Source organism: Oryctolagus cuniculus, chromosome 15 (assembly GCF_964237555.1).
Source record: "Oryctolagus cuniculus chromosome 15, mOryCun1.1, whole genome shotgun sequence".
Taxonomy (NCBI): domain Eukaryota; kingdom Metazoa; phylum Chordata; class Mammalia; order Lagomorpha; family Leporidae; genus Oryctolagus; species Oryctolagus cuniculus.
Window position 1 is genome coordinate 11,791,842 of NC_091446.1, and position 13,580 is coordinate 11,805,421.

The 13,580-nt window shown below is 50.9% G+C and overlaps 1 protein-coding gene across 3 annotated transcripts in view; it reads left to right on the plus strand.

Moving 5' to 3' along the window:
* Positions 1 to 5,899: 5,899 nt before the first annotated feature.
* The window catches only part of CACUL1 (CDK2 associated cullin domain 1), an 81,337-nt gene continuing 73,656 nt past the window's right edge, over positions 5,900 to 13,580 (plus strand). Inside the window, exon 1 of one of the 3 annotated variants that reach the window (XM_051824216.2) lies at positions 5,900 to 6,524. In XM_051824216.2, coding sequence (XP_051680176.1) covers positions 6,167 to 6,524 — 358 coding nt within the window. In that variant the 5' untranslated portion in view covers positions 5,900 to 6,166. Of the gene's footprint in view, positions 6,525 to 7,080; positions 7,208 to 13,580 lie in introns of those variants that run through there. The other 2 variants (XM_051824215.2, XM_051824217.2) reach the window with 2 other exon arrangements.

Genomic DNA, 13,580 nt, shown 5'->3' on the forward strand with positions numbered 1-13,580 from the left:
CGCCTGGGGGGGGAGATAGGCTGCTGAGACAGCTGGGGGTCCCGCCGGGGGGGGGGGATAGGCTGCTAAGACAGCTGGGGTCCCACCTGGTGGGGGGATAGGCTGCTAAGACAGCTGGGGTCCCGCCGGGGGGGGGGAGATAGGCCGCTAAGACAGCTGGGGTCCCACCTGGGGGGGGATAGGCCGCTAAGACAGCTGGGGGTCCCGCCTGGGGGGGGATAGGCTGCTAAGACAGCTGGGGTCCCACCTGGTGGGGGGATAGGCTGCTAAGACAGCTGGGGTCCCGCCGTGGGGGGGGAGATAGGCCGCTAAGACAGCTGGGGTCCCACCTGGTGGGGGGATAGGCTGCTAAGACAGCTGGGGTCCCACCTGGGGGGGAATAGGCCGCTAAGACAGCTGGGGGTCCCGCGGGGGGGGATAGGCCGCTAAGACAGCTGGGGGTCCCGCCTGGTGGGGGGATAGGCTGCTAAGACAGCTGGGGTCCCACCTGGTGGGGAGATAGGCCGCTAAGACAGCTGGGGTCCCACCTGGTGGGGGGATAGGCTGCTAAGACAGCTGGGGGTCCCGCGGGGGGGGATAGGCTGCTGAGACAGCTGGGGGTCCCGCGGGGGGGGGATAGGCTGCTGAGACAGCTGGGGGTCCCGCGGGGGGGGGATAGGCCGCTAAGACAGCTGGGGGTCCTGCCGGGGGGGGGCAGTCTGGTTAACATAACGTACTGCTCTGATGCTGCCCTCCCTGTGAGAACCGGGCTCTCAGATATCAGCAGTCATTTCCAGCGATTCCTGCAGCCTTGTAGGACTCAAGTCCCTCGGCAGGAAGATCTGATTTGGCTGAGTATAGGTTGTGTGTCCTTGCTCTGATCGTGGCATGTGGGGAAGGAATGTCTGGCACCCTGACTTCCTGCACAGCACTAGGGAGAGGCTTGCCGCTCACCAAAGCACACAGCGCGTGGATCTGTCCAAGTAGGAAGGGAAACAGACAAATTCTGCCACACCTGCCGCAGGTCTTGTTCCCGGCAGCGTCTGCACTGCCTCTGAAATCGTTAATTTGAACATTCTGCCTTTTGGATAAGAGCAGTCTTGCTAGTGTCCTGCTAAGGACAGGCATCCCTGGCAATAGCTTTTCAACTTCAAGAAGACCACTCGTCCATGAACAATACTAACTTCTCCTTAGCCATCAGCCCTGTTTTTACTTAGCTATCCAGCTTTGGGCTCGTGGCTTATTTAGCCTTTCCATTACTAACTTAACTGGCATTCCACTGCGTGTATCTGGTAAAACTCTGGCTTTGAAGAGAATATGAGCATCCAGGCCAGAATAAGCCACCCCTGGAACCCATTGCTCCCTCCCCCTCAATATTTAATCCATCATCAAGTACTGTTTATCCTAATGTCAAAATAAATCTGCAGCCTACCACTTCTTGCTGTGTCTACAGCCACTCCCCTAGTCTAAGCCACAATCATCACTTGCCTGAAGTGTTGCCATAGCTTCCTAATAGGTCTCTGTTTTCAGTTGTTCTTTTCCTACAGGCCTTTGCCCTTAGCGCAGTTAGATGCCCTTAAAAATTCACTTCTCTGTCTCATTTCCATTCAGATAGAAACACAGAATCCTCAACAGGATTTGCAAGGGAGTGCATAACCCAGCCACGTCCTACCTTTCTGCCTTATGCCATGCCCTCCTCCCTTCACACCACTGGGGATCTTTGCTTTGCTTTCAGTTCCTAGATGATGTCAGTTGCCTTCTGCCATGTTTCTTGTTCCTGGAATGTTCTCTCCCCAACCCGCTGTCTGGCTAACTTCTACTCAGCCTTTCATCTGAGCAGAAGTGTCGTGCAGAGAGCTTTTCCATGACTCCCCCAGGTACAGTGATTTTCTCTGTAACTCTCTCACAGCACCTAGTTCTTTCCTTCATTGTTTTTCATTACTGCAATGACATACCTGAGGTAGGAGTCTAACTTTATAAAGGAGAGAGGTTTATTTCCTTCATGGTTCTGGAGGTTCAAGGGGATGGTGCTAGCATTGGCTCAATCCTGATGAGGACTTCATGGCGGATGGTGTCACAGCAGTGGGAGCATGTGTGGAGGGAAGATATCACGTTGCAAAACAGGAAGCCAAAGATACTGGAGTCCCATGTAATCCTTTCAGGGCCATGGCCCAATCCACCTAAGGACTGACTCCCAGTGCCGCTACCCTGGGGATCAAGCTCCCAACACATGAACTCTTGAGGAACAAACCGCATCCAGGCCATAGCAGTAGTCCTTGTCATGCTTTGGCTCATGTGGTTAGTTGTTTAATGCTTGCTACCTCAAAGAAATGGAAACTCCACAAAGGGCAGAAGTATTTCTGTCTTGTATACTGTTGTAGTCCCAGCAGAGTGCTCAAATACAGAAATATCTGTGAATGACTGAGTGGAAGGGATAGGCCTGCAACAGGCTGTGGGAAGGAAAGCTTATCTTTCTACAGCTTCCTACAGCCTCGATTCATTTCTTTAGCTTCTAAATTTAGCAGGTTTATGAGAGGATGTGTGTCATTATATGTTCCCCTGCTAGGGTGGAGTTTAGGGTTCAGATGCTAAGATGTGTATGAAGGGAAGGACCAAAATCCAATGTCAGTAGAAAGAAATACCAAATAGAGAAGACTCCCCTAAGTAGCTGCAGTTCTCCACTGTAGGCAGTGATCTCGGCATGCAAGTATTGAGCCTTGAATTATTTACATACTTACAATCCTCTCACCTTCGAATCAAGATCATTCCAATAGTTTTGCATTTAGACTTTCAACTGCATTATACATTCACAAATCATTTGTCAGTTCTTTTATTTTTTAAAGATTTATTTATATGAAAGGTAGAGTTATAGAGAGAGGGGGAGAGAGACGGAGAAAGGTCTTCCATCTGCTGGTTCACTCCCCAAATGGCTGCAACAGCCGGGGCAGGGCCAAGCCAAAGCCAGGAGCCAGGAGCTTCTTCTGGGTCTCCCATGTTGTGCAGGGGCCCAAGCACATCGGCCATCCTCTGCTGCTTTCCCAGGCACATTAGCAGGGAGCTGGATTGGAATTTGAGCAGCCAGGACTCACATATAAAACCACATAAAGACTAATTTTTAGTGACAAAGTTTCTAAACCTCCCCATCAAAATTTTAACTACTTAAGACAATCAACCACATTTGCATTTTGTAATTAAATGAACATCAACTATGTCTTTCTTGATTCTAATCAGTATATATACAACTTAGGGTAAACATATTGATTATGGAGGTATTTATGAAGGGGAGGAAGTGAGGAGGTTGGGTGAGGTTAGGTGGTAGCCAGGCTGCAGAGGATTAGTTACCTGGGCCTGTATAGAGCATTGTTGCTTGGCTAGGACCCTGGAAACCTCCCAAGTTGACCTCAATATCTGTTCTTATATCCACCCCTTTCACTCTCAACCAAGCTACTTAAGAAGAGACCGATGCCACTCTGGGTTCTGGGGTGGGCCTTGTTTTCCAGGCATAGCACCATAATCCTGTCCAGTGAAGGGCTCTGGACCCCTGGTCCAGGTGCTATGTGTTTGGTTCAGAACTGGGCCAGTGGGACACTGGACACTGAGAAGTTTGTTCAGGTCTCCTGGGAAGAAATTGTCTCATAACAGAGAGCTGGAATTCATGGGCCCTCTCAGCTGGATACTGCTATTTGTGAAGATAAAGCTGTTGTATGTTCAGTTTTCGTAAATGTTTCACGCATTCTTTAAAGGAGTGTATATTCTGCAGCTGTTGGAGCAATACCCCATACACATAAGATGAATCGTGTTACTCAACTCTTGTAGTCACTTAAAGTCTTCTTCCATCCCTTGATCTGTGTGCTTCCCACGGCTGCTGTAACACACGGCCACAGAGGGTAGCTCAGTGCCACGGAAACGTGTTCTCTCACAGCTCTGCAAGCCGCCAAGCTGGAAGTCCAAGTGTCGGCAGTGTCACACACCCTCTGGAGGCTCCAGGAGAAAGTACATTTGTGTCTCTAGCCTTGGGTGGCTGTCCCCCCACTGCGTGTGTCCCCCCACTCCTGCTTCTGCGGTCACATTCTCAACTCCTCTTGGTGTCTTCCCACGCATCTCCCTCTGTCTTCCAGGGATATTTGTCATTGGAGGTATGGGCCACCCAGACAATCCAGATGAGCTCAACTCAAGATATTTAACTATATCTGCGAACAGTTCTCCCTCAACCCCCCAGATAAATCACATTCACAAGGTCAGGGATTGGGACATGGTTGCATCTTTCCAGGGACCACCTTCAACCCACTGCAGTTTGTCAGGGCTCTATGTGAAAAGTCACCCCCAGTGGCTCCTTTTGTACTTCTGTCATTTTTTTGCTTCATATATTAAACAGCCATGTTATGAGAGACACATGTGTGACTCCTGTAACCTTCCCTGTGTACTGGACCTTTGGCTATGTAGACACTCCCTCCCCCTTTTTATCTCCAGTCATTCCCCACCCTTTCCTGTCCACTTAAGAGTCTGCTGACAATCAGTTGGTTGAAAAAAAAATATAATTTGTCTGCCTTCTTCCATCTCTATTTTGCTAGGTGTGGACTTTTTTTATTTATTTGTTTGTTTGAGAGTTATATATATAGAGACAAAGGTCTTCCTTCGGTTGGTTCACCCCCTAAATGGCTGCCATGGCCGGCGCTGTGCTGATCTGAAGCCAGGAGCCAGGTGCTTTTCCTGGTCTCCCATGGGGTGCAGGGCCCAAGCACCTGGGCCATCCTCCACTGTACTCCCGGGCCACAGCAGAGAGCTGAACTGGAAGAGGAGCAACTGGGACGAGAACCTGGCACCCATATGGGATGCGGCACCACAGGCAGAGGATTAACCAAGTGAGCCACGGCGCCGGGCCGTAGGGGTGGAATTCTAAGGTTTTAATGCTTTTCCCCCTCAGCATTTCATTAATTCTCTTTTACTTAAAGCTGTTTTCACAGCCTCAAATGTCACAAGGCAAGGGAATTGAAAACATGTGCTGACTCAAAAAACTGTCATTGGTTAAATCGAGGCAGCGTGGCCTGAATTAAACTCCCCCGAGTGACTTCCGGAAACCTTCCCCTGAGTACGGTGGGGACGAGGGACGGTGTCGGAGCGCGGAGCCCGCCGTGGACACTGAAGCCCATCAGACTCCCGGATGCAGGGACCCTTCCCCGCGGAGCTTCTAACAGCTGCTCACCGGCAGCTAGGAGTTCCACCCACCTCTCCTACCCTGCTCTGTTAGCTTGCAAATCCAAGTTTACCCGAGGAGTGGACACACTTGCACGAGGCAGAGTCTCCTTCCTCGGCCCTCGGCTCTCCCACACCACCCGCGGCGTCTGGGGACGTCTCATGCTAAGGGTTGGAGTCCGGGTCTCTGTGCACAGGGGTTAAAGAACCAGAACAAACATCCGCGAGCGCCGCATTTTTCTCCGGCCGCCCTGCCGTGATTCGGGTTTTACTCTCGGTTTCGCGGCTCCGGCTCGTGCGGGCTGAGGATCGGGGCCCCACCGTTCATTCTCTGCCACTCGCGGCCCCGTATCTCCGTCTCCACGCAGAGGCCCGGCTGCAAGGCCCCGAGAATAGGAGACAAATACCAGAGACAGGCCGACCAGCCCTGCTTGGCCTCATCTCCCACAGCCCGCCCGGCTGCTCGTCGTCCTGGTAACCAGAACGCGCGTGCGCAGCCGCACTGTCTCGTCACGTGAGGACGGGCCAGGGGCGGGGCATTGAGTTCGGGTCGGAACCCGTGGCGCCACTCGTCTCAGCGGCCGGCCCGCCGAGGCGGGGCCTAGCTCGGGCCTATAGCGTGGAGCTGACTCGCAGCTCCCGCCCCCTTTCGCTCGGCAGTCTCTCCGCTACTCTCCCGCCCCACGTGCCCCGCTGGCCGCTCCCCCAGCGCCCTTTCCAACTGCCTGCTGGAAGCTGCTGTAAAATGTCGTGAGGGCGCCTTCGCTTTACGGTCGCCTCTCCCAGAACGAGCGCCCCGGAGCGCCCACCGCCGTCAGCCTGAGCGAGTCGGCCCGGCGCAGAGCGAGAGGCCCCGCGCTCCGCTGCCCTCCTCGTCGCGCCCTTTCCGGCCCCGGCGATGTGAGGTCGGGGGGGTGGGCTGCGGTGCCCTCTGGCCCAGGGCTGAGACGGGCTGCAGGTGCCTGTGAGGCGGGCGGGTGCCGGGGCCGGCAGGATGGAGGAGAGCATGGAAGAGGAGGAGGGAGGCAGCTACGAGGCGATGATGGACGACCAGAACCACAACAACTGGGAGGCCGCCGTGGACGGCTTCCGGCAGCCCCCGCCGCCCGCGTCGTCGATGCCGGCCCCCGTGCGGGAGCCCCCGGGCGGACACCTGCTGGCGGCGCCCGCCGTCTCCGTGGACAGGAAAGGCTCCAAGGAGGGGCTCCCGCTGGGCCCGCCGCCGCCGCCGGAGCCCAATGGGGTGATCATGATGTTGAAGAGCTGCGACGCGGCCGGCGCCGTGGCCAAGGCGGCCCCCGCCCCCACGCCCAGCTCCACCATCAACATCAACACCTCCACCTCCAAGTTCTGTGAGTCCCGCCGCCCCGCGCCCACCCCGCGTCGGAGCGGCCCCGCTCTCTTTGTTGCAGGCCCGGGGCTGCCCCTCTGCGCCCTGCCCCCTCGGGTGCTGGCTGCAGCCAGCTCCTGGGCGGCCCTGGCTTCTTGAATTACCTGGCCGGCAGAAGCTGCCTGCTAGGCACGCAGCCCCGACTTCTGCAGACGCGAGCCGTGTCGCAGCCGCTGTCTCTCAACCGCCCCCCCCCCACTCCCCTTTAAAAGTTTGACCCCCAGAGGTGAGGGGGTAACGAGGGCTGCGCGGCGCCGTTCGGGACAGGCTCGTGTTTGCAGCCCGAGAGAAGAAATGTGGCAAGTTGTGTTCCCGGGCTTTCAGCCGGCGTGCGTTAGACAAGTCGGGAAATTTCAGAGTTAGCCTGGGCGTGCGTCTCGGGCTTCTCCCTCTGCGTGCACCTCCGTCGTCGCCCAGGGAAGTGGCTGAGTTACTTCCCGTTGCAGCGGGAGCTGCGACGTCCGTTCTGAGCCGAATGCCGTGCAGGGGCACCTCTCGGAGCCTGCACGTCACAGTAAGCCACGGAGCGCGTGTCCAGCTCCGTGAGCGATGGGCTGCAGGCAGGGAGATTTAAGGGCCACGTCTGTGTCGTGATTGGAAGTTGTCCCCGGCTAGGCTGTATGCGTCTGTAGCCAGGGAGAGAAGGTATTCTTGTTCAGAGGGGTTGCTGGTGGGGCTGGGGTGGTAAAATAAGTGTGCCCGCCATAGCCAGGTTTCCTCTGTCGTGAACCGCAGGTTTTCAGTGGCACCTGTAAACTTCATTTCTTGACTTGTATCAAGCTGTACCGGTGCTTGTTCAAGTAGCTGTGCAGACACCTGTAGTTACAACCTTACACAGGTTTGTGTGTGTACAGCACTTACCCATTTCCACTTGCTTTAAAAATACTGCTTTAGTCAAAGACATGGGTAGGTATGGGTTGGTAAGATTTGCATATGGTTTTTCTCGATTTGGCATCCATGAGAATCACATTTGTGTCGCACAGTCTGTGAGTGGAAGGCTATATTCTGAAGCCAGACCTTGTGCGAAGTTAAGGGTGACTCACCTCAATGCGAAGGAAATGGGCTTTAATGCTTAAAATGTATTCAAAGAGTTCAACAGCATAAACAAAACCCAGTGAAGCTGAGCACAAAAGGTTTTGTCAAACAAAAAACTGTCCTTTGAGGAGATTAATTTAGACAAACCTCTGCTAAGCGTGATCAAGAAAAAAATGCAAATAAGAAATGGACTATAACTACAAATATCAAATTAAAAAGTCTTTTATAAATTATAGTAGGCTAATAACTTCTGACACCTAACGAAACGTGTAATTCTTAGAAAACTATTAATTGTGAAAATTGGTATCAGATGAAATAGCTTGTAAACTGAAATGGTAAAGACCTCCCCTTTCAAAAATGCTGAATCTAGGCACTCTGACAAGTGAGTTCTGTCGAAGTTAAATACCACATAATTCTTTTAACAAGTTCTGAAGGATGAGAGAGGATGTCAGGCTCATTTTATGAGGTTAATGAAGTCTTGATTCTAAGACTAGATAAGGACAATAGAAGAAGAGAAAATTATAGGTCTGTTTCAGCTTATTAACATAGAACTGAAAGTCCTACACAGAGTGCTAGCTCATCAGAGCCAACAATGTGTTAAAAGAATTGTGATCCATGGAGTTTGTCCTAGGAATCTAAGCATGGTTCAGCATCTTTCTGTTTATGTAATTCAGCTCATTAATAGACTAAAGGAAAAGAATAATTATCTCAGCTGATGCTGTAAAATCATTTTAACACCTATTTATGGTAAAAACTCTTAGTAAGCTCAGAATACAAGATATCTAGCTAAAAGTCATTACCAAAACCTACCACAAATAGTAATACTTACTGAAGAAATTTGATAGACTTGCTTTAAGGTTGATAACAAGATAAGAGTGCCCCCTGTCACTACTGCTGTTAAAAATGGTAAGGGGGTGGGTTGGGGAGATAGGACAGATGCAGTAAACCTCGTATGTGTGGATGTGATCACTTACCTGGAAAAACCATCAATCCAGAGAACTAGTAAGAGTTCAGCCCGAGGGGCTGGTGCTGTGGTGTAGTAGGTTAAGCATCCTCCTGTGCCGGTTCAAGTCCCAGCTGCTCCACTTCCAATCCAGCTCCCTGCTGATGGCCTGGGAAAGCAGTAGATGGCCTGAGTGCTTGGGCCCCTTGCACTGGGATGGAGACCTGGAGGAAGCTCCTGGCTTCGGATCGGCCCAGCTCCAGCTGTTGTGGCTATTTGGGGAGTAAACCAGTGAATAGAAGAATTCTCTGTGTGTCCTTCTCTCTGTATGTAACTCTTCCCTCTCAAGTAAATAAATAAATCTTTTATAAAAACCAAAAAAAACCCAAAAAGTTCAGCCAGATTACTGGGTTTAAGGTCCATCTACAAAAATTAACAGCATTTACCAAACTAGTGGTAAACAACTAACAAAGATAATCAAAAGTAAGTATAATAATAGCAACAAACTGTAAGCTCTAAGAAATAACCTAAGAATACATAAGATCTTTAACGAGAAACTTTTTTTTGATGATTTATTTATTTGAGAGTCAGGTTAGAGAGTCTTCCATCTGCTGGTTCGCTCCCCTATTGGCCACAATGGCCAAGCCTGGGCCAGGTGGAAGCCAGGAGCTTCATCCAGGTGTGCCATGTGGTCCCAGGGGCCCAGTTACTTCTGCTGCTTTCTTAGTTGTGTTAGCAGGGAAAGAATGTCAGTCTTTTCCATTGTGATGTATACTTTCAATTTTAATGTCATCAAAAGTACATTTGGTTTACTTTTACAGACTTGGCCGGCGCCGCGGCTCACTAGGCTAATCCTCCACCTGCGGCGCCGGCACACCGGGTTCTAGTCCCGGTCGGGACGCCGGATTCTGTCCCGGTTGCTCCTCTTCCAGGCCAGCTCTCTGCTGTGGCCCGGGAGTGCAGTGGAGGATGGCCCAAGTGCTTGGGCCCTGCACCTGCTTGGGAGACCAGGAGAAGCACCTGGCTCCTGGCTTTGGATCAGTGTGGTGCGCCGGCCGCAGTGTGCTGGCTGCAGTGGCCATTGGAGGGTGAACCAACGGCAAAGGAAGACCTTTCTCTGTCTCTCTCTCTCTCACTGTTCACTCTGCCTGTCAAAAAAAAAAAGTACATTTGGTTTACTTTTACAAACTTAATAACTTACATCTAAAACTTATGGCAGGTGGAATAAAGTTTGTAAATAACCAAATCAATGTAAAAGATTTCTTTTGGTAGGGGCTTGCCTTAATCAGAAGGTAAGGTAATGTTTCGCGGCTATTGTAATAAAAACTGGTATAAATTCAGTAATAGAAAAATAGGTCATGGGAACAAATGAGAAGGTAGAGGCTGTGTGTCTGGGAACTTAAGTCAGATGTGGCATAGATCATTGGAGAAAGGAGTCATGTTAGGGGAACGGCTCATTCCATGGAGGAAAGAAAGGCCACCATAAACAGGATGGAGTCTGGATTCAAGACCTGAATGTGAACAGAATAACTGTAAAGTTGATAGAAAATGTCATAGGAGCTCTTTTCTTAGGATAAGGAAGGACTTATCAAAGGTTCAAAAGCTTACAAAGGTAAAACTTTAATGACTTAGATATAGATTTTCATTCAGCTAAAAACAGATGAAAGGATGAGAGAGGACACTTACTACTTCTGCAGTTGACAAGCGATTAATGTCTGCCTAGATAAAGCAGCTGCTCATCAACAGTACGAGCAGCAACCGCTGCGGAAAATGGTGGTGGGGGCCGGCGCTGTGGTGTGGCGAGTAAAGCCGCCGCCTGCAATCCCGGCATCCCATATGGGCACCGGTTCGAGACCTGGCTGCTCCACTTGCAATCCATCTCTCTGCTATGGCCTGGGAAAGCAGTACAAGATGGCCCAAATCCTTGGGCGCCTGCACCTGCATGGGAGACCCGGAAGAAGCTCCTGGTTTTGGATGGGCGCAGTTCCGGCCATTGTGGCCATCTGGGGAGTGAACCAGCAGATGGAAGACCTCTCTCTCTCTCTCTCTCTCTCTCTCTCTCTGCCTCTCTCTGCCTCTCCTCTGTGTAACTGTGACTTTCAAGTAAAATAAACAAATCTTTAAAAAAAAAATGGGTACTTTATAGAATAGGCAATCCTAACAGGCATAAGAAGTGATGAAATTATTATTATTGATCAGACTTGCAAATTAAAAGGAATGGAGTGCCTTTTGCCATTGGTTAAATTGACAAAAATTAGAAAGCTGGAAGTGCCATGTGCAGGTGGGCACATGGGAACATGGGAAACAGCGCCTGCTGTCCGGGATAACAAGTGGACTCTGAGATGTTGAGAGACCCAGAGTCTGAGAGTATCACAAACGGTGACTGCACCTTCATAGCCCTGACGGTGAAGATTTGCCCTAGACCAGGGTAAAAGTAGCTTTTGCTGGCCTTTGTTTTTGGAATAGAGAATAATTTGTTACCTTGATGGATACTTAGCAGGGACAGGGTTGATTTGTTCTGGAGAATAGACCATATCTAAAGCAATAGCAATTACAACAGGAGTCAACACTGTGGTTTTCTTTCTTTCTTTTTTGCTTTATATACGTATGCTATTTGAAAGGCAGAGAGATGATAGAGATCTTTCATCCACCAGTTCACTCCCTAGATGCCAGCAACAGCCAGGGCTGGGCCAGGCCACAGCCAGGTGCCCAGAGCTCAGACTTCATCTCCCACATGGGTGGCAGGAGCCCAAGACCTGCACCATCATCTGTTGCCTCCCAGGGTGTGCACTAGCAGGCAGGTGGAGCCAGGACTAGGAGCTAGGCACTCTGATATGGGATAGAGGCATGCCAAGTTGAGCCTTAACCACTGGGCCAAATGCCTGCTCCACCACATAGTTTTTTAAAGATTTATTTATTTATTTGAAAAGCAGAGTTGAAGAGGTGGAGAGAGGTCTTACATCCACAGGTTCACTCCCAAACGGCTGCAGTGGCCGATCTGAAGCCAGGAGCTTGGAGCCTCCTCCATATGTTGGCACTGCAGGCGGTGGTTTTATCAGCTACACCTCAGTGCTGGCTCCTTTAAGATTTGTTTTGGGGCTAGCGTTGTGTAATAGCGGGTTAGGCCTCTGCCTGTGATGCTAGCATCCCTTATGGGAACCCGTTCAAGTTCCGGCTGCTCCACTTCGGATCCAGCTCCCTGTTAATGTGCCTGGGAAAGCAGCGGAAGATGGCCCAGGTGCTTGGGCTCCTGCACCCACATGGGAGACCCGGAGCTCCTCAGGGCTCCTAGCTTTGGCCATTTGGAGAGTGAGCCCGCAAATGAAGGGTCTCTCTCTGTCTCTCCAACTCTGTGACTGCCTTTCAATTAGAAAAAAAAAGAAAATGGGAGTTGGCGCTGTGGCCTAGTAGTTTAAGTCTCTGCCGGCAGTGCTGGCATCCCATGTGGGCGCCAGTTTGTGTCCTGGCTGCTCCTCTTCCTATCCAGCTCTCTGCCACAGAGCTGGGAAAGCAGTAGAGGATGGCCCAAGCACTCGGGCTGCTGTACCTGTGTGGGAGACCCGGCAGAAGCCCCTGGCGGGTCGGCCCAGCTGGTGAAGTTCTTTGTTGCCCATTTTGGCCACTCAGTGAGACTTCTGTTTGGGTTTTCTGCATTATGCAGGTCAATAATACCTTTGTATACTACCTGATTGTTTTTCCTAAGGATGCCCTGGCTGGCCACCAGCAGAGCAAGCTGGTACCTCTGTGGCCCTGCCGCCTGCTGTAGTGCTCATACTCTTTGTCTGGACACTGAGTGATCATGTTAAAATCAGGGTGCCCCGTGAGTGCAGTGTTGCCCATCTAACTCAGCATGCAAACGTCAACCACTGTAGCATTTTCCCCCAAGATATTAGTGCATCCCTTACCAAATTATTTCTTAATTCCTTGGTGTGAGGGGCCTTCTCAGAGCATAGTTTAGAGTAGATATGTGTGTGGGAGAGGGGGTTGGGTGTGATAAAAACTCTGTTGTCACTGTCTTTGTAACTATGAAATTAATTCCTCCACACATAAGGAGTTCCTGGTGTCTGGACCTCTTTCCTCCCTCCTTCCTTGGCTCTTCCTCCTTTTCTTCTTGCTCATCTTTTTTCTCCTTGTCCATTTCCTCCCTTTATATCCCTTCCCTTGCCTTCCTCTCCTCCATTTTCATCCATGTTAGGTACATCGTTTGCTGAATTTTGACCTGTGTAACTGTCTGGTCTATGATTTGATTTTTGTCCCACTTGAAACTAAAAGTCACCCAGCCTGGTACCGTTACTACAGGATGCTGGCAGAAGCATCACCCAGAGGAGCTACATGAGAATCACTGTATGTGCATCCGTTTCTCTTACCCCCACGTCCCACAAGGGGCTATGACCAAAGTCATTCTCTGTCAGGAAACAGGTTTGTGTTGTAGCTGAAGAGCGCTGAACTCAGGGAATCCTTTGCTTTATGAAAGCAGTGAGCAGACCTACTCTTGTCCAGCGGGAGGTGGACAAGGATTTTAAGATTACCAAGTGCAGAAATGGCCCAGGTTTAGGAATTTTTGGGGGCCAGCACTGTGGTGCAGCAGGTTAAAGCCTAGGCCTGCAACACTGGCATTTCATATGGGCACTGGTTCAAGTCCCAGCTGATCCAGTTCTCTGCCATGGCCTGGGAAAGCAGCGGGGGATGGCCCAATTCCTTGGGCCCCTGCACCCACGTGGGAGACCAGGAAGAAGCTTTTGGCTCCTGGCTTGGGATCTGCCCAGCTCTGGCTGTTGTGACCATTTGGGGAGTAAACCAGTGGTTGGAAAATACCTCTCTTTCTCTCCCTCCCTCCCTACCTACTCTGCCTCTACCTCTCTCTGTAACTGTCTTTCAAATAAATAAATAAATCTTTTGTTTATTTATTTGAAAGAGTTACACAGAGAGAGGAGAGGCAGAGAGAGAGAAAGAGGTCTTATATCCGATGGTTCACAACCCAGATGGCCGCATTGGCTGGAGCTGCGCTGGTCTGGAGCCAGGAGCTTCTTCCAGGTCTCC